General features: G+C 41.5%; 1 protein-coding gene and 1 gene segment (V, D, J or C); one reads left to right on the forward strand and one right to left on the reverse strand.

Annotated features, from left to right (window-relative positions):
• Nucleotides 1-4687: 4687 nt before the first annotated feature.
• LOC128601529 (immunoglobulin alpha-2 heavy chain-like) lies at nt 4688-6266 on the reverse strand. Of its 2 annotated transcripts, XM_053614795.1 has the most exons (4): nt 6041-6266; nt 5610-5942; nt 5138-5479; nt 4688-5025 (listed from the first exon to the last, which is right to left on the reverse strand). In XM_053614795.1, the coding sequence occupies exons 1-4, from the start codon at nt 6078-6080 to the stop codon at nt 4898-4900; spliced, it is 843 nt and encodes a 280-aa protein (XP_053470770.1). In that variant the 5' UTR covers nt 6081-6266; the 3' UTR covers nt 4688-4897. The 2 variants fall into 2 exon arrangements, with proteins under 2 accessions (XP_053470770.1, XP_053470769.1); XM_053614794.1 differs by having other exon boundaries at nt 4894-5479.
• A 13045-nt stretch (nt 6267-19311) lies between these two features.
• On the forward strand, nt 19312-21146 carry LOC128601132 (Ig kappa chain V-V region MOPC 149-like). The segment is given in 4 exon segments: nt 19312-19583; nt 19682-20020; nt 20235-20270; nt 20449-21146. Coding segments are annotated over 4 exon segments (552 nt in total).
• Nucleotides 21147-21435: the final 289 nt, after the last annotated feature.

The raw sequence follows: 21435 nt of genomic DNA on the forward strand, positions 1-21435 counted from the left end.
TGATGCTGTCCCATGTAATGTGCTGGAACATGTTAGGAGTATCTGTGAAAGTTTACACAAGGTTGTAACGTAGAAGTGAGAGAAGCTCTACATGTCTACCAGTCTCATGAAGTTGAAGAAGAAGAGGATTTATGATAGAAATGCAAAGGTCAAAACTCTTCAGCCAGGAGACCAGGTACGGCCTTCCACCAGTCCCAGGCTCTTCTCTGAGAGTTTTCTGGCCCTTATATAGTAGATAGGAAACTGACTGACACCGAATACATTATGCACACTCCTGATCGAAAGTGACAGCCCCTTGTTTGTCACATTAACATACTGAAGACTTACAGTGGTGGAAATAAGTATTGAATGCCTCAACATTTTTTTCAGTAAATATATTTCCAATGAGCTTATTCACATGAAATTTTCACCAGGCATCAGTATTAACTCAAGAAATCCGCAAATATATAGAATTGACAACATTAAAGTCCATAAATAAAGTTATGTGTAATAAAGTGGAATGACACGGGAAAAAAGTATAGAACACGCTAAAAAAAAGCAGTTCTACGAGGCAAGATAAGGCAAGGAACCAGCTGAAATCTGTAAGTTGTTAGAAAATAATTATACCCCCTATCTGTGCAAAGTAATATCAGCTGGGTTAATAAACTGATGGTTTATAAAAAGGCTTTTCATTACCAAGATGTCACACAAGAAACGTCTCATGATAGGTAAAAGCCAATAGCTCTCCCAAGACCATCGCAACCTTATTGTTCAAAACATATTGATGGAATCGGATACTAGTATTTCAAAACTTCTGAATCTTCCAGTACCACCATTGGGGCCGTTATCCGCAAGTGGAAGCAACATCACTCTGTCAACAACTGGCCATGCACAGGTGCTCCTCTCAAGATTTCTGACCAGGGAATAAGAAGAATAGTCCAAAAGCCAAGGACCACTTGGAAAGAGCTCCAGAAACACTTGGAGGCAGCAGGTGCCATCGTCACAGAGAAAACAATAGACAGTGCACTCCACTGCTCACGCTCACCCGCAAGACTCCATTACTAAAGAAAAGGCATGTTGAAGCTCGTTTAAAGTTTGCTACAACTCATCTGGACAAGCCTCTGAAATACTGGGAGAGTGTAGTCTGGTCAGACGAGAGCAAAATTTAACTTTGCGGCTGTCATACTACACACCATGTTTGGAGAAGAAATGGCGCTGCACATCACCCTAAAAACACTACACCAACAGTGAAGTTTGGAGGTGAAGCATCATGGTGTGGGGCTGTTTTTCATCACATGGTACTGGCAGACTTCATATAATTGAAGGAACGATGAATGGAGCCCTTTACCGGGAGATTCTTGAGAAGAATCTGTTGCCATCCACAAGGATGATGAAGATGAGACATCAGTTGACCTTCCAGCAGGACAACAATCCAAAGCATACAGCAAAGGAAACTCTCAATTGGTTTCAGAGAAAGAAAAAAAAAACATTCTACTGCATGACATACAGGTAACTATGAATAAGCCTCTGAAACAGCAAGTATATCAGGTTAATATGGTGAAGAGACCTGCCACAGAGAAAGAAGTTGACTATTTGTTGGAACATGGCTTAGGTAAACCTACCTCAAGTTTTTGGAGTTCACCATAAGGACCCAAACCCAATTCCACCTATAGGTTCTGTACTGAATAACGATGGGTGAATGCAGTTTCTGATTCCTTTCATTTGCCAAGAACAGATGATTGTATTGATAATGTTGGCTCTTAGCAGTTTGTTACTAAACTGTACCTACTTAAGGGCTATTGGCAGATAATTTCCTGCAATATAAAGTAATACCATTTACCTTGAAAAATGCTCAAGCTACCTTTCAGAGATTGATCAGGATATATTTGGCTGATGTAACTAATTGCAGTGCTTACCTTGATGACTTGATGGTTTATTCTTTGGACTGGCCCAGTCAACTTCAGTCCTTGTGCACAGTCTTTGAGAGGCTGAAAAAAGCCTCTTTGACCATAAACCTAGCAAAATGTGAATTTCCTAAAGTTGCAGTAACCTCTTTTAGTAAACAAGTAGGGCAAAGGCAGGTGTGTCCTGTAGAATAAAAGGTAGAGAAAAACTTCACACAGTGATCGTGCGGGAGATCTGTCTACAGATTCCATGAATCTTTGGCCAGCTCTTCCCTAAATATACAGATGCTCTGTGGGTCCACCAAATGGTGTTTTTTTGTGACTGTAATTTGATGTTTGTGGAAGGATGTACTTTATTTACATACAGGAGGTAATTTGAGTGAGGGACTGTGGGAGCGTATGCCTTTAATGGCATGCAATATTTTATTTGAACTGCTGTTGAGGGAATCAGACCATATTTTCCATTTGCACTGAGACCTTTGGTATAATACAGTTAACATGTATGGTCGACATCTTATTCGCATTAAAACATGTTATGTAATGTATATTCCTGGGGTATGAGAAGAAAAGAATTTTACTGTGACTCTAATGTATATGTGATAAATAAAGACTCATTATCATTATCATTATTATTATCATTATATAGACTTTGGGTGTGTTTAGGGTGATCTTGACACAGGGAGGGAGAAGGGAGAGGAAGGAGGAAACAGTGTAGTGACGATTTCCTAGTCTGTACTCAGCATGATGTGTTAATTGAGATGGAGATGCTAATTCTGCAAGAGAGAGGTCGAGTGTTTGTTGTCGTAGTAGTCCTTTGTTCTCAGAGAGTAGTTCTATCTAGGTTCAGACATCTTGTCACCAGCCTTGCACCAGCATGGGAACGCAGATGCCCTCTCACAATGCGATGCGCTGTGGGCCCAACGCCCCACGGTAGTAGGCTCGGAGCTGAGTGCAAGGGGCACTGTGACGGCAGGCAGGCAGGCCCCGCGCACAAAACAGGAAAAGCACTCCTCCCGCAACTGCCACCTTCGTGCTGAAAGAACAGCTCCCAGACCTCCAGAAAAGGCCTCAACCCCTCTGGGAGACCACACCATGCCACATACACCGACAAGGAAGACACCAACCCCTGAGCACCTCACTCCACATCCCCTTTTCCCACCTTCAAACACTTTTTTTGAGTAAAAAACCCTCCATGTTCTGAACAGGGTCATAAACAGAGCTGTGGTGTTGTTTCTACGGTTGTGACTACAGCTCAGAAGTCATTTATTATCCACGGTTCAGAAGGAATTCTTCAATGTGAAGACAAACCTGTGATGTTCATCCCCGCCCCCAAACGAGCCCAGAATCATTTCTGGATGTGGACTCAAGTATTCGAGCCAAACGCTCTTAATGCATGTGAAGAAGTGTTACTGGCTGCAGCAGCGCTCTGTCACATCACATGGTTTCAGTTTAACAGAAATAGCATTGTGGTTTCAAGCCTCAGATAGATGAGTGTTTTAATCAGCAGCTCACACGGACTTATTTTGTGTCACTTCAACGGTCCAAATGTCTTTATATTACAATCTCAGGCTAAAACATAAAAGAGATGAAACTCATTGATGATAATGTCTCTGATAAATCTGATGTACAGACTGTGCTAGAGACTGAGCTCGATCATTTTGATCTCTTAAAAGACAAAAAGTTTTAAAAACAACAAAGAAGGGGTATTAAAGAAAACTCTCACACTATATGATTATTAAATGATTAAGCTGTGAAACATGTCTAGACTTATGCACGCAAAACAAAGTGCTGCTGCAGTCTATGAGTCCGGCAGTTTCAGTACCTTTGATGTGGTAAAAACCTTAATGGCGTCACGCTGGTGTTTGGTTTGAGACGTTTGTTATCTAGCTTCAGCAGAATCAATTACTATCTTCAAAAAAGGTTAAAGACCCACGTCTTCTGTAACCACTTAACAAACCCCCAACTGTCCCCCCACTCCTCCCCAACACACACACAATTAAACAAAAAAAATTCTGCACTTAGACTGACTCTTAGATCTCTACTCTGTGGACTTTGCTTCTCTATAACTCAATTAAAAACCTTGTATGGTAGAACTACTTCTACGCTTGATATACTGCTTTGTATTTCCTCATTTGCTTTGGATAAAAGTGTCTGCTAATGAATAAAATGAAAAAATGTTTTTTTTAAAAAAATGAAGTATCGCATTCAAGTCATTTCATGTTTGTTCACGATCCTCTTTAGATTGCAGAAAGCAGGGTTTTGGACGTGGAAAAGGAAACCTGGGAACAACGGGCGTTCTATAGGGGATGAAATGTACTTGTGTGGGCTTGAATATAATTTGGCACTCTGACTGAGCATGATCTATGTGTGGGAAATACTGGCTTGCCTCTTGTAAGCCCTACTAGAGGTGAAGCCGTACTTAGGTCATACATCTGTAAAGGACACCCTATTGTTCTACGCACTTCGGAAAATAAGATCATCAACAAATTACCTCACCAATATTGTATTAGATTTTTTGTAGATTAATAAAATGAAAAGTAAATTTTAAAAAATCAAGAAATAATCTAATTTACAGAAGCATTTTAGATCCTCAAACATGTAGTGAAAAACAAATAATTGCTATTTATTAGTACTGTCACATTTGTATTAATTCACTCCATTCATTCACTGCAGCTCTTGTCAAATATATTAAAGGAAAAATGCTGCAGTTTATTTCACAAAACATTTTTAAAAAATAAAAATAAATAAATCACATACCAAAATGGAAAATGTAATAGATCTCATAAATCAAGAGGACTAACACATTTTATATTCATTACAATTTTTATTTATTTACATGTTTTTTTTTTTCTCCCAGTTTTGAACCAAATAAAATAAATCTAGATAGAAAAACAAAGCAATTAGCAAAAGTTGAAACTAACATTTTTTCCCTTTATGTAAAGCATATGTATATGCTTTATGTATAAATGTATAAATGTAAAGCATTTATTAGATTTGTCTTGAAATATTAAGTTCTAAATTGATCTTAATTTTAAAACATTGTAATACATTGTAAAGATAATAAGTATGAAGGCAAGAACTCCAACTCTAAAAACGGAGAGCCAGAACAACAAATCCATCTGATCAGTATTGTAACTGGAACCTGTGTAGAAAAATTAAGCTGTTTAGAAACACTTCAACAACTGAAACATTATTGAGTCTAGTGAAACAAAGTTTAAAGTGAAATTCTGTTAGAGAGTAGGAGTCTTGCTTACCTTTTACTTCCACTTTAATTCCATTCCCAAAGAGGATTTGTCCACACGCAGCCACAGCACAGTAGAACGTTCCATTATCAGAGGTTGTGAGGTTCCTCTTGAGGAGAGTGTAGACACAGCTCTGCGTAGGAGAACCAGCCTCAGAGCTCTTCTTACACTCATCACTGCCGTCTCCATGAGTGTGAATGATTCTTGGATGAGATTCTCCTGAGCCGTGTCTGAACCAGTACACACTCTGTCCTTCACAGCTTGAAGTAAACGCTTGTACTGAACACTGGAGTGTGAGCGACTCTCCGTTCTCCATCACCGTGACAGTCGGAGGATGTTGTTTCATCTCCTCAGCTTTAACATCAATTAGTAAAAATAATACTATAAATAACGAGTGGTGTGAAATGACAGAGAATTCTAGATAAAGTGTCGATCTGGAATTAGATCGAGTTCAGGAGCAGGATATCAGAGTAAAACTGTTTACCTTCAACAACCAAAAGGGTTCCAGATGCAAAGCGTAGTGAAGATGCCTGCAGTTCTGCACAGAAATATGTTTCTGAATCCTCTTCCTTGATTTGTTTGATGTTGAGATGAAACAGTTTATCTACACTAGTACTGAAGCGTCCTTCATTAAATCCTGCACCGTATCTGATCGTTTTCTCCACCGGTTTCACAATCAACTGAGGTAATTTTCCAAAACTCTGTTTGAACCAAACTAATTTATTTTTGTCACCGTTAAAGTCGTCACATTTTATAGTTACATTTTCTCCACGCTTTACTTTTTGAACTTGAAGATCCTTGACATCAGAAGTTTTCACTGAAACAAAATCAGTGTTTAAGGTTTAATGATGTCATTAAATAAGATCAACATGCAGTGAAAGTATTTCAGATTAAAATATTCTAAATGTCACTCACCAGTTATGACGAGAGAAAGAGTGACAAAGAGTGTGATCATCGTTCCTGTTCAGACAAAGTGATAGTGAGGTAATGAACTTGTGAGTTCAGTAGAAAACCAGGTTCAGAGTCTCCCCTGATTGGATGTTTTGAAGCTGTGGACTGATTTGATTGGTCCAGTAGCTGTAATGAGATGCAAAGTCTCAGTAAAAAAGGCTGTATGTAGTCTACAAATAGTCGTGATGGGAAATGATGCAGCACTACATCAGCAATTTCAGCTGCACTGAACTTGTTAAAGTGTTTAAAGAACTGAGGAGGGAGATTAAATCCAGATTCAGTGATGTGATGTCGTAGAAGGAGATATTCTACTTTTACATTTATAAACCCTGTTATTACACTACACAGGATAGTGAAATAGTTTAAGTAGCACTGTGGTTTCAAACCTCAGATAGCGAGTGAGTGTTTTAATCAGCAGCTCACACGGACTTATTTTGTGTCACTTCAACAGTCCAAATGTCTTTATATTACAATCTCAGGCTAAAACACAGAAGAGATGAAACTCATTGATGATAATGTTTCTGATAAATCTGATGTACAAACTGTGCTAGAGACTGAGCTCGATCTCTGTGAGGACTTGTCCACTTTAAAACACAAAAAGTTTTTTAAAAAAGAAAGAAAGGGTATTAATTAAAGAATATTCTCACACTATATGATCATTAAATGATGAAGCTGTAAAACATGTCCAGACTTATGAATGCAAAACGTTTAGACAAAGTGCTGCTGCAGTCTATGAGTCCGGCAGTTTCAGCACCTTTGATGTGGTAAAAACCTTAATGGCCTCACGCTGGTGTTTGGTTTGAGACGTTTGTCCTCTAGTTTCCATCTCACACCAGAGACTGTGTGTCAGTGTTAATGGAAACAGCACTGTGGCTTAAAGTGAGAGATAAAATCTAAAGAGTTTGCTTCTCTATCAGGGGCTGTAAGAGATGTAAGATAGACTTTTATAAAACACTGACACACACTCTGGTGTGAGATGGAAACTAGATTTTAGGGTGGATAACAGGCCTCACACAGATAGAGCACAGTCTCTAGCACAGTTTGAATAAATAGTGCTCTTGACATTCTACATGATATTTTTAGAGACATTTTTATGAATGAACTCCAGCTCTTTTGTGTTTTAGCCTGAGATTCTAACATGAAGACATTTGGACTGTTGAAGTGACCCAAAAGAAGTCAGTGTGAGCTGCTGATTAAAACACTCAGTCTCAGAAACTCAGAAACCACAATGCTATTTCTGTTCAACTGAAACAACTGCATGATGTGAGAGAGCGCTGCTGCAGCCAGTGACACTTCTACAAATGTGTTAAAAGCGTTCTCACACTTGGACTGAACACTCAAGTCCACTCTCATGACTGCTTCTAGGCTTGTTTGTGGGCGGGGCTTATAATCACAGGTTTGCTGTCACACAGAGGAATTAATTCTGAGCCATGGATCACTTCTGCAATTCCATACCTCACTTATGCGTATGCAGCTCTGCTGGAGGTTCATCCTTTCATTGTTTTTATTAGTTTCATTTGGTTCCAGCACTCAAGCAGCATGTCATCATGGAGGAAAACCTGCAAACGAGGAGCTGTTCTGGTGTAAGAAGATTTCATCCACGGAGGCCGACATGAGACGTGTGTATTTTTCAAAGTTCTCAGTACAAACACTCGCAGCACAAGGGTGAGCTCATTACAGTAACGTTGCTCCAGTCCTAGCAAAGTGTGGTTTTATTTATCAATAAGGCCTTCTGTCGCCTCCACTGACAATAACAACCCTTTCCCCAACATCACTAAACGAAACTGGAAGTGTACTGGCCTCACTGGCTACCTCACTCAGCTATCCAGTAAATCCACCTCCTCCACACAGTGACCTCCGGACCGTGATGTTAATTATATAATTTCCTATTAATATTTAACAACAAAAATACACTCAGAATATTTATACTTGACTCGTAAACATGTTTAAATACAAGGAATGGCTTATCAAAGGCTAAAGAGGTAGGATTGCTAATGATTGTATCTTGCACTTGACAGTTACTCTTGGGTAATTTCCTGACCCTTGCTGTAGTGGTTACTTTCTGTTTTCTACTTCCTGTTACCTTTCATTGACCAGCAGATGCTGCTTAATAAAGAATAAATACCTGGTGGAGCCAAAACAGGAAGTATAATGACAAATTTTAACCCAGAGATCAGATAGCTTACACACACGAGGCAGACAACCAGGTTTTGGTGAAAGGAAACCACAGACCACCATTTTCAAAAGGAACAGGGATCAGTTATCTGAACCAATCCTGGATGCAAAAACGTCTGGGTTTCGCATGTAACCCTGTTCCCTGTGAAGGGAACGAGACATTGCGTTAGCACAACGCTATGGGAAGCACCCTCATGTGTGACTGGCTTCTGAAGCTTGTGTAACATCATGCTTATTTATAGGCCTGCCATGATCAGATGATGTGGCAATTAAGCACGTCGTACAATATGTATACACAGCACCTGTGAACCTCACTGTCAGCCTCTATTATTTGAAGCGAAGACAAAATTCACAGGCCTGCCCCGGTATGGCAAAGCTACGCAATTCCCTTCTCAGGGAACAAGGTTTCATGCCTAACCCAGATGTTCCCTTCCAAAGGGAACTCCACGTTGCGTTAGCACAGCACTATGGGAACGAGAATACCCACTCTGTCATACCGAGGGTACGGCCTGTTGAAAAAGACCCAAGCCCAAGGGTCACTGCAAGACACTCGAGCCCGGGGTGGAATGGATTTCCAGGCTGTAATATCGAATGAATGTGTGTGGTGTAGACCACCCTGCAGCAGCACACACATCCTGTAAGGATACTCCTTTGGACAAAGCTTTTGAGGAGGCAACCCCCTAGTGGAATGAGCCTTTATGCCCAGAGGCGTAGCGAGACCTTGCGTCATAAACGATAGAGATTGCTTCCACTATCCAATTAGAGATGCGCTGCTTCGACACAGCATCACATCTACTGTTGCCGCCAAAGCAGACCAAAGTGACTTACGCCACTGGCCATAGCGGTGGACGTAAGTACAGAGAGCCGTCACTGGACACAGTTGGTGCATTCTCTCTTGATGCAGTGTGAGGAACAGAGGAGGGCAGAAAGCCTGCAACACTACAGGCTGGGCAGCAGGTGTGGGCACTTTAGGAATATAATCCGGCCTAGGATACAGGAAGGCCTTGGCTAATCCAGGGCTAAAGTCAAGGCAGGAAGGAGCAACAGAGAGAGCTTGTAGACCTCCTACTCGCTTGAGAGCTGTCAGGGCCCGCAGAAGAGTTGTGTTTAGAGTCAGATGATTCTCAGAGGCTGACTCTAAGGGTTCAAATGGGGCCCCTGACAGACCTTCCAGGTCCACAGAAAGGTCCCAGGAAGGTATGCACGTCCTGCAGGTGGGACTCCACCTGACACCACGCATAAACCTTGAAGTTAGTGGATGTTGCCCCACAGAGGCTCCATCAACAGGGGCATGGCTGGCAAAAATGGTGGCCATGTAAACTCTGATTGTAGAAGGAGCCAACCCTGCTGAGAAACGTCCTTGTAAGAAGTCCAGGACTGTAGCTATTGTGCAGTTCACTGGGTCTAGCTGATGTTCCTTACACCACGAGACAAAAAGTCGCCACTTGAGCGCATACAATTTCCTCGTGGATGGTGCTCTAGGGTTCAACATGGTCTCTACAACCTCAGTTGTGGGACCAGAATCTATGAGCTGATGCCCCTCACTGGTCAGACCTGCAGTTTCCATAGTTCCAGTCGAGGGTGATAAATCAGCCCTATGGCTTGAGACAGTAGATCCCTGCGGATGGGAATGTCTGAAGGAGTGCCATCTGGCAGGGATATTGTCCCTGAGAACAATATTCGAGTCGGCAAATAAGTTGCTACTAGCAGCAGACATAGATTGTCTTGGCGAACTCTCGCTAGAACTTGTGGGAGCAGAGCAATCGGTAGGAAAAGCATATAGATACGACCTCGGCCACATGTGCACCATGCGTCCAGCCCTAATGGTGTGGATGGAGTGAGGGAAAACCACAGAGAGCAGTGTGTTGTCTCCTCAGAGGTGAACACATCCACTTCCGCTTGACCGAACCTCCGCCATATGGACTACACCACTTGTGGATGGAGCCTCCAATCCCTGGACCTCAGCCCCTGCATTGACAGGATGTCTGAACCCACATTCTGGCTGACTGGAATGTACATTGCACTCACTGACAAGAACCTTCCCTCTGCCCAGAGAAGAATTAGTTGCGCCTGTGTGAACAGGGTGCATGAACGTAACTCTCCCTGGTGGTTGATGTATGATACCACTGCTGTGTTGACTGGCACAACTAACACATTGTGACCTCTTAATTGAGAAAGAAAGAATTTCAGTGCTAGAAATATGGCCCGTATCTCCATAGATGAGTGGAGCCGGGGCCAGCGCCAGTGTGGCGGTCCACCTCCCCCCGTGGAGAGCCAGGGGGACCGAATTTGACACACCGTGGAAGGAACTGGATGAACACTGCCATTTGGTGTTTTGCTTTGTGAAAACTATCGGCGATGGCATTAACCGCACCGCCGAACAGGCCAGAACGTTTAACAGGGGCATCCAGCAAGTACACCTTATCTTTGTTGCCCATCCCTGAGCGGTTGAGCCATATGTGCCTCTCCACCACAACCAAGCTACCCATTAAACGGCTGATATGAATGGCCATTTGCTTGGTCGCCTGGAGAGACAAATCTGTGGTGCGGCACGGCTTTGCACTGCCTTGGGCTCAATTCCCTCCCCAGTGTCCAGCTCACTCAGCAGATCTGCTTGGTAGGCCTGCAACACTGCCATTGTATGCAGTGACCCACAAGCAAGACCCACTGCCACGTAGGCTTTGCCCTCTAACACCGAAGTGGCCTTACATGGCTTGGAAGGCAAAGACGGACCCCTTAATTTACCTGCCGTCGATGGAGAGAGCTGGCTTGCAAGCACCTCCTCCACCTTCGGCATAGCGGGGTTATAGCGGGGTTATAAACACAGCTAGTGTATGGTTTCCCCAGAAAAATGATATTTCATCATGCACTTCTGGAAAAAAGGGGAGTTTTCTGTGGTGTGAGGGAGATTTATTTTCACTGGGGAGGAAGCGCTCATCCAGCCTACTACGAGCCACTTCCTCTTCAGTCTATATTTAGCTTTTCAACTGCCCTTGTAATCACCTCAAGCAGCTCTTTATATGCTTGAGAGCTGCTATCAGTTTTTTGTGCAATGGCTCCCCCTACTGGCTCCTCAGAGTAAGATTTTTGGATTCCCAAAGTGGAAGAAGGAGTTGCAATGCGAGCTCCAAAGTCAGGCGGAAAGCCAGACCCGGAAGACAGAGCAAGAGATAGAGCCACGCTCATCTCCGGTGCCTCTTCCAGATCTATACGAGATACCCAGGACCTGAGGCGGCTGGAACAGGAGCAAGGCGAAACACACTTCCTGAATTCTCACGCGCTCATTCTTTTTTTCTTTTCTTTTTTTAAAGGGACAGAAAAGTAAAGTTTTTTTTAAAAGATGAAGAAGAAATGAAGCATCTTTTTGCGAGTGTTACACGAATGACCCACATGCAGTCTCACTGAAGATAATAAGGCTGACGATGCGGTTCACAGTTGCCGTATATATATAACGCAACGCGCTTAATTGCCATGTCACCAGATCACGGTAGACCTATAAATAGGCATGATTTTAAACAAGCTTCGGATGCCGGTCGCTTGTGATGGTGATTCCCATAGCGTTCTGCGAACGCAACGTGGAGTTAACTTTGAAAGGGAACAGCTTTCACACTTCACCAAACTTACTGAACTCTGGAGGGTAATCAGCTCCACATCCAGAAAAAACCCAACACCTCTCCCTTCCTGCCTTTCACTCTATAGCAGTGGACTTCATAAAGTGTATAAAGCCTATAATGCAGCCAATGCAAGCTGAAATAAATACACACTCACATTAATACTGAGACGAGAACAATTTGACATGTTTTGTCTTTCCTGCCCATAAACTACATTTGTAGTTTGTGGATGCAAATAGAGGTTTCATCAGGAGTGAGATCTTGCAGAACTAAAAAAAAAAAGTGTTGTGAGCAGGTGATCAGATATGAAGCCCATAGGTCATGTTTATTAATGTGGGAGGATTGTTATTTATGGTAGTAGAGGAAGACTAGATAGATACCATGTAGACATAAAGGTAGTCATGTAGACCAGGCCAAATAGTAGATCTTTTCTTTTAATGAACACTAAGCACAAACACATCACATGTTGCATTCCCTTAGCCTCTTCTTTCTCATTATTGTTGAAGGTATTTTAATATTGCAACCAATCTCCTTATAGCTCCCTCCATATTTAAGACAGGACACAACATTCTCCTCCACATAAGTGCTGTATGATTCTACTGTATGGAACAAATAACTAATACTTTAATTAAAGATTAACTGACAGCATTAAACTGAACATGTTGCGTGCACACAGATCAATTAAAGATCATTCGACCTATAGTCACTATGACAACAATCATTCAGCATCACTACCTGTAAGATTAAGTCCAGCACTTCCATAGTGATAACTCACTGTAATTAACAAACCTGAATAATAAAGACATCTGAAAGCAAACTCATCCAGTGTTACAAACTGTAGTGTGTCCAGCCTTGTCACATTCAACACCCGTAACACGTCTTATTCACTATTAACACTTGATCCTAGTTTAAGGCGTTCCCACTACTGGTTGCCAAAGTAACATGGGTGGCACAACTTATGGCCTTAATGTGTTTAAAGCATAAATAATAATAATAATGAAACACATTCACTGTGCAAAATCCTGGGGCAGCTCCCATCTCAGTAAGTGAGCGTCACCATCAGGGTGTCATTCACTACATGTTCAATGGTGACAGGGAGCCAGACCGTGGCCTCCATGTTTCCTGGGTGAAGTGTCTGGCTCGGTGCTGCTTGTTCCTGGGCGCCGAAGCAGCAACAAGCCGGACACTTCACCCAAGATAAGAGCTACACTGGGATTTTTCTTGATTGCAAGAAAAAGTGAGTGTTTCATTATTATTTATTCATTTAATTAATTAATGTATTTATTTTTTGTTTAAACCCGCTAGGATCCTAAGCTAAGCTAATTGGCTACTGCTACAATGGCGCTGCTCCTGCTAGTGAGCAGGGGTGGCCATAGATGACATGCACTCACTCTACTTCACTCCTATTGGTAGTCGATGCACCAAATTTGCATAAACCTAAACTTTTACCAGCTTTGGCTTCACTGGACACGCCCACATCCGGTCGCCGTTGCATTGTCGCTGTATGTGTGAACGTTCCTTTAAGAATACACACCTGTGGAGAAGTCAGCTAATGAATGTTCTGTGATGCAGTGAGCAGCTGAGGAAAAAGGCAGAGAGAGAGAGAGAGAGAGAGAGAGAGCGCATCTGGAGTGTGTGTGTGTGTGTGTGTGTGTGTGTGTGCACCACGTGAGACTAAAATACACTGCTGAAAAGCTAGGAGAAAAGTGAAAGTAAGTAAAATGAAAGCACTTTCCGTCGGCTTAAACCCAGGCATTATTAGAATTAAAGACATTATTAGCGTTTGCCAGCTGTGATCAGTTTTTTAATCCGCTTTTATGGGATTTTACCAGCTGTAAGCGATAAAGCTGAAATTTGCCGGCACGCGCAGGCTGTGGACGGTGAGTTGGTCGGGATTATGAGGGTCATGTGGGCGGAGACGCGTCACTGACTGGCTGTTGCGCGGCGTCAAAGGAGCCAATCAGCGCTCAGACAGAGTTTCATGGCTGAACTGGGCATTTCTATATACACAGTGTCATGAGCTTTAATATTGTTCATTTTAAGGTAAGCAGTTTTCAGCTTTTAGATAAACACTTGCGTGGTTTTCCTATGAGTCGGCCTGAGACGGTGTTTTTCCCTCATGAGCTTCTCCAAATTATGAACTAAATTAACAAAAGTGGGTTTTTAGATCTCAAAAAATGAAAACTACAAGCAGAATATATGTGTATATTGTAGTTGAGAAGTGTTTTTATGAGCGGTGTGTCTGCAAGCCTGCAGGATCAAAGTGGGAAGAGGGAGTCAGAGTAGATACTGAAGAAATGTGGATGGACACTAAGGCCTAACAGTGGGGGAAAAAAGCGTGCAAAATCCTGTTGAGAAGTGTGCTATGAGTTATTTTACAGTGAACTTGCTGAGCTGATGTTAAATATTGGTTAAATATTGGTGTATTCATTGGCCATAATGTATTAACCCTGGGGTTTGTGTGCAATCCGCCCCCTGGTGGCCACATATGCATCAGACCTGATGGATTTTAAAGTGCATCCACATGTTAAATTTCTTTGACACTATACTGAGTGATTTTCATGTTATTGGGATAGGATATTGTAAACTGTGTGCATTACTGAAATAAGTCAAGGTAAAGCACTGTTGATGCAGTACAGCATTTGAGTTCTTCTCAAATATTTTCCTTTTTTCAGGAATACTGCATGTAATGAGAATAATTGAAGATCCAGAATTAACAGTTCATCACCTCATCACAATAAATGTTTAATCCTTAATCTAAGTTCAGGGTCGGGGGGAAGCTGGCCCCTCTGAGTCACTGCCTTAAAGGTCTTTATACTGAATGTTTCCACATCAAACTTGACCTCCTGTATTACCAGAACCTGCACTAAGTGAAGCCCACAAAGCATTCAGTCCTCACACGCTCCATGATGTATGCTACTTATGCATCTGGTTCACTCACATCCCCTAACACGTCACAAGGGGGAAAAAAGCCCCACTGAATGGCTCCGGAACAGGTTCAATGGCCTTCCGTTGATACGGTTGTGCAAAATTTTTGCCAGAGGTGTCCTACCTGCCAGAAGTAGTCATTTCCAGAAGGCTGTCCTCTGTCTCTAAAATAAATGTGCTATATTCTGCAAAGTAATATTTCACCACACAGTGATTACATCCCCTGATACACTCAGAAAGGTCACATCCAAGAACACTGTCCATGAGCTGTTTCCCATTGTTATCTACATGTTTCAATACATATGACTGAGGTACACCCTGGACAGGGTGCCAATCCATCAGAGGGCACACACACATACACACTCACACCCATTCATACACTACGGACACTTTGGACACGCCAATCAGCCTACCATGCATGTCTTTGGACTGGGGGAGGAAACCGGAGTACCCGGAGGAAACCCCCGCAGCACGGGGAGAACATGCAAACTCCACACACACAGAGCCGCGGGAATTGAACCCCCAACCCTGGAGGTGTGAGGCGAACGTGCTAACCACTTACAGAAGCATTTTAGATCCTCAAATGTAGTGAAAAACATAATCGCTATTCATTAGCACTGTTCCATTTGTATTCATTCACTCCATTCATTCACTGCAGCTCTACATGGGAATGAAATGTCTGAGACTTTTTTCTTGTCACAAATTTATTAAAGGAAAAATGCTCTGTGTTTATTCCACAAAACTTAAACAAAATCACAGACCAAGATGTACAATATACAAAAATCTCGTAAAACAAAAGGAGTAAGACATTTAATATTCATTATAGATGTTACTTATTTAATTGCTTTCTTCAGTTTTGAACTAAATAAAATAAATCTAGGTAGAAAATCAAAGCAATTAGCAAAATTGTCAGTATTTTTTACCTTAGCCTTGAATTTTTAATTTGATCTTCATTTAAAAATAATTATTGTAAAGATAAGCATGAAGGCAAGAACTCCAACTCTAAAAATGGAGAGCCAGAACAGCACATGCATCTGATCAGTACAACTGGAACCTGTATAGAAAAATAAATCTGTTTTAAAACACTTGTAGAGCTGAAACATTACTGAGTCTAGTGAAACAAGGTTTAAGGTAAAATTCTGTTGGAGAGTAGGAATCTAACTGTCTCTGAGTTACCAACAGGACTTTTGGGTCCTCAAATGTCTTACCTTTTATTTGAATTACTTTCACTTCAGTTCCATTCCCAAAGAGGATTTGTCCACACGCAGCCACAGCACAGTAGAACGTTCCATTATCAGAGGTTGTGAGGTTCCTCTTGGGGAGAGTGTAGACACAGCTCTGCATAGGAGAACCAGCCTCAGAGCTCTTCTTACACTCATCACTGCCGTCTCCATGAGTGTAAATGATTCCTGGATGAGATTCTCCTGAGCCGTGTCTAATCACTTTAGTCTATTTCCCACAATATAATAGATTTTTACACTGTAGAGGCCCTGACAAGGATAAAGCATTTACTCCCAATTGAACGTTCTTTGTCCTGTGAGCTTCATATCTCTCACTCCTGCAACTTTTCTGTTGGGTTCAGCAGGATTCCAGTCCCAATGCCACCTCTAGTTTACAACCACAAGCTACAAATATAACGTGTGGGCAGGAAAGACAACACGTGTCTACTTGGCCTTGTGTCAGTATTAAAGTGGGTGTGTTTTTATTTCACCTTGTATTGCCTGCATATTGGGATAAACTTTATGTAGTCCACTGTTATAGAGTGTAAGGTGGGAAGGGAGAGGTGTACTTTCACAGCACTGGAGCAGTTTGGCTCAGCATCAGCCTCCATGGCTAAAAATCTTCTTACATCAGAATGACTTCTCTTTTGCAGGTTTTCCTGCATGATGACATGCCGTGCTTCCAAAAACTGCTGTTCTTCATCACCTGAGAAGAAAAGGATGAACCTAATGGCTACCATTTTGCAAACCTGTGTGTACAACAGTGATGTATGGAACTGCACAATCGATCCACGGTTCAGAAGGAATTCTTCAATGTGAAGGCAAACCTGTGATTTTCATCCCCGCCCCCAAACGAGCCCAGAATCATTTCTGGATGTGGACTCAAGTATTCGAGCCAAACGCTCTTAATGCATGTGAAGAAGTGTTACTGGCTGCAGCAGTGCTCTGTCACATCACATGGTTTCAGTTTAACAGAAATAGCATTGTGGTTTCAAGCCTCAGATAGATGAGTGTTTTAGCCAGCAGCTCACACGGACTTATTTTGTGTCACTTCAACAGTCCAAATGTCTTCATATTACGATCTCAGGCTAAAACACAAAAGAGATGAAACTCATTGATGATAATGTCTCTGATAAATCTGATGTGCAGACTGTGCTAGAGACTGAGCTCGATCTCTGTGAGGACTTGTCCACTTTAAAACACAAAACATTTTAAAAACATGAAAGAAAGGGTATTAATTAAAGAATATTCTCACACTATATGATTATTAAATGATGAAGCTGTAAAACATGTCTAGACTTATGCATGCAAAACGTTTAGACAAAGTGCTGCTGCAGTCTATGAGTCCGGCAGTTTCAGCACCTTTGATGTGGTAAAAACCTTAATGGCCTCACGCTGGTGTTTGGTTTGAGACGTTTGTCCTCTAGTTTCCATCTCACACCAGAGAGTGTGTGTCAGTGTTAATGGAAACAGCACTGTGGTTTAAAGTGAGAGATATAAACTAAAGAGTTTGATTCTTTCTTTATCAGGGCTGTAAGAGATGTTAGACTTTTATAAATCCAGTGGTTCTGATCAAGATGGTGGTTCTGTAGCACGCAGCAGCTACTTCAGGACCAGAAATATGGTGCATTGTTACGTGTAGTTCAAACCACCACCAAAGAGATCAGGACCAGGTTTTATCAAAAGTTTTATTATGTTAAGTGTTTTCTTAGGATACACTGTACACACACACACACACACACACACACACACACAGTAAAGCCTGGTTTAAACTTCTGTGTTAATGTGTATTTGTGTCTTTGTGTATGTGAACATAAACATTACAATTTATGAATATTATATAACATAAAAGCTAAAAGAAAGAACAAACACAAATAATAAATAAATAAATACGACCTCTAATTTAAATAAAACTAAAAGCCTTAGGAAGGTAACTGTGGTGGTGGGGGCGTGGTTGAGCTTCAGCTGTGGATGGAGAGGAGGCGGGTCTAACCGACAGTCTAATTATTTGTATCTGTTCGAGCTTTTTTGAACCTGCAAGTAAGAGAAAGAGAGCACGAGTGTCCTCCCCCCCCCCAACACACACACTCACACACACACACACACAGATACACACTCACACAAACACACAAACGCCAAGAAGTGTGAACTTGAACCTAACAGAGAAAAAGGCGTGAGTTTTCTGTTTGTTGTTTTGAAAGTGCACTGAAAAGCGCGGCCTGAATAATCGTGAACCCGGAGATCAGTTAAGATTCCGGCTGCCTCTCGAGTCTTCCTCCACACCCTCACACACTGGGGCACTTTGTATAAACGTTCTGAATAAATAATTGTGGACATGTTTTATACAGGTTAATCATTACATGATTCAAATCTACCCAAAGGTGTGAGATTATACTTGAATTAATCCCAGTTCTGTCTCTGTTGTTATGTCCTTTAGGGTGGATAACAGGCCTCACACAGATAGAGCACAGTCTCTAGCACAGTTCGAATAAATAGTGCTCTCGACATTCTACATGATATTTTTAGAGACATTTTTATGAATGAACTCCAGCTCTTTTGTGTTTTAGCCTGAGATTCTAACATGAAGACATTTGGACTGTTGAAGTGACCCAAAAGAAGTCAGTGTGAGCTGCTGATTAAAACACTCAGTCTCAGAAACTCAGAAACCACGATGCTATTTCTGTTCAACTGAAACAACTGCATGATGTGAGAGAGCGCTGCTGCAGCCAGTAACACTTCTACAAATGTGTTAAGAGCGTTGTCACACTTGGACTGAACACTCGAGTCCACTCTCATGACTGCTTCTAGGCTCATTACAGTACCGTTGCTCCAGTCCTAGCAAAGTGTGGTTTTATTTATCAATAAGGCCTTCTGTCTCCTCCACTGACAATAACAACCCTTTCCCCAACATCACCAAACTTGAAACTGGAAGTGTACTGGCCTCACTGGCTACCTCACTCAGCTATCCAGTAAGTTCACCTCCTCCACACAGTGACCCCCGGACCACGCCGTGATGCTGAGGTGTTTCATTTGCATGAAAACCTTTCTAGTGTCTACATCTTAAATAATACAGATTTGCTTCCCCCCCAAGTGTCTGACAGCTACCGTAAAACCCCGTATATACGCTCACTCCAGGTTCTACCTTAGACAAATGATTTGTGAAAGGACCATACTGAAACTGTACTGCGTCCCCCTCCCCCACAGCGGGATTACACATTATTCCTCTTCGGCGTTGTTAGATCTGCTGACCTAAAAGCACGTCATTAAACTTCTTCTCTCAGAGAGGTTCCAGCACACAGGACTGATAGAGCTCCAGTACATCATATCTGTAAAGTCATGTGACTCATCACAGCATCAGAATAGACAAGAATTCACTGTGAGCTTCACATCTCATTACAGCTAATGGACCAATCAAATCAGTCCACAGCTTCAAAACATCCAATCAGGCGTGAGTCTGGACCTGCTTTTCTACTGAACTCACAAGTTCATTACCTCACTATCACTTTGTCTAAACAGGAACGATGATCACACTCTTTGTCGCGCTTTACTCTCTTTTTTCTCTCTGCACAGCTGGTGAGTAACATTTTGAAAACTTTCATTTAAAATAGTCAAATTTCATATTTAAATCATTTACTGACATTAAACATTAAATATTAAACACTTTTTTACAGGAAACACTTCTGACATCAAGGAGCTTCATGTGAAAACAGTAAAGCGTGGAGAAGATGTAACTATGGAGTGTAGCATGAGCAAGGGCAAAAACAAAAATAATTTAGCTTGGTACAGACAGAGTTTTGGAAAAGTGCCTCAGTATTTTGTAAGATATTACGGGCAAAGTTACACATTTGCAGAGGGATTTAAAGATAGCCGCTTCAGTATGACTGTAAATGACCAGAAGTTTGATCTCAACATTATCGGAACGAGAGAAGATGATGGAGGAGAATATTTCTGTGGACAAGTGGAGGGACCTATGCTAAAGTTCACATCTGGAACACGTCTGCAATTTGAAGGTAAACAGTTTTACTCTGATAACCTGCTAATTCCAGATCAACACTTTAACCAGAATTATGTGTACATATGCATTAAATGTTGAATATTTCACATTATTCATATTTAGTATCATTTCTGTTTATTTGCTGCTTTTCCAATGTATTTGTAAAGGTGAAGAGATGAAACACTGTCCTACACCTGGAACGGTTAACAACAACACAGATTCTGTTACAGGGTCCAATGAGGGTTCAAAGAGCAGTGACGGAAAAGGTAAGAGTTTTGATCAAATAAACTTCCTTTCACTTTCTATAACAGAATTTTCTGTAGTTAAAACCTTTTCCTGTTAATAAATCATCCAGTATTTAAAGTTTTTTTCAGTGTTACTCCATTATATATTTCAGCTCCTGATGTTTATTATTTTTTTTAACAATTTTATTTTTCCATACAGGTTCCAGTTGTACTGATCAGATGCATGTGCTGGTCTGGCTCTCCATTTTTAGAGTTGGAGTTCTTGCCTTCATGCTTCTTATCTTTCCAATAATCCTGATTGTTTTCAAATTAAGATCAAATTAGAAATTCAGATACAAATGGAAGAAATACTGATTTAAGGAGAAAACAGTGTGTTAGATTTAACTAGAGCTAATTGCTTATATTGTCCGTATATTGGAATGATTTTGGTCTAACTGTAATGTGGAGGTATTTACCAGCCATACTTACAGCTGCATTTAAGGGCTCCTGAGAGGCGCAGTACAAAATCGTTCTCCCTATTGTCTCGGGGTCTAATCCTAACCATGCCACAGACATCCGTGGTCGGAAGTCTAAGAGAGCAAAATTGGCCGTGCTCTCTGGGAGGGAGGGACATACTCTCTCTCCCCTGTCAATCACGGCAACACCGGCCAATCATGAGCATCTGTGGGGGTGTTATGCTGCCCCCTGATGGTCAGAAGCTCGAAAAGATGCAGTTATCATTATTCCCGTGTCTCACAGGAAGCATGTGATGGCCTTCGCCCTCCCTGGTTGGTAGCTGTTGTGTGACAGGGGAGACCTCACTGGAGGGCGGGAACTGGCCATGAATAAATTAGGGAGAAAATCAGGGGAAAATGTAAAACTGCATTTAATTAAATAAAATCTAAAGTGAATGTACAACGCAGTAGTCCTCTTTATTTAAAAGACTTTTCTTCATAACTTCAAAGAAAACCACATTTTCCTCATCACATTATGCAAATGTTTGAGAGTCGCAATAGACATATCACACACAACTATAATGTAAAATAAAAATTTTATGCAAACTAGATCGTTGAAGTTATTCACAATAAACTTTGATGTTGTCTTGAGAAAGCCGTCTGAAGGTTTGAAAGTTGTACAAGCTTTTAATTTAATGATTTGGAAAGAGAAAGAAATACCTTGCTAGCATGAACTAGCATGTTTTGCTAGC

This window comes from Ictalurus furcatus, chromosome 25 (genome assembly GCF_023375685.1).
Source record: "Ictalurus furcatus strain D&B chromosome 25, Billie_1.0, whole genome shotgun sequence".
In the NCBI taxonomy this organism is placed as follows: Eukaryota; Metazoa; Chordata; class Actinopteri; order Siluriformes; family Ictaluridae; genus Ictalurus; species Ictalurus furcatus.

Coding starts and splice junctions, on each gene's coding strand:
- LOC128601529 (XM_053614794.1), bottom strand. CDS start 6,080: ATGATCACACTCTTTGTCACTCTTTCTCTCGTCATAACTG. Junction 5,943..6,040: donor TCTTTCTCTCGTCATAACTG/GTGAGTGACATT, acceptor ATTTTGTTTCAG/TGAAAACTTCTGATGTCAAG. Junction 5,480..5,609: donor AACCCTTTTGGTTGTTGAAG/GTAAACAGTTTT, acceptor TTGATGTTAAAG/CTGAGGAGATGAAACAACAT.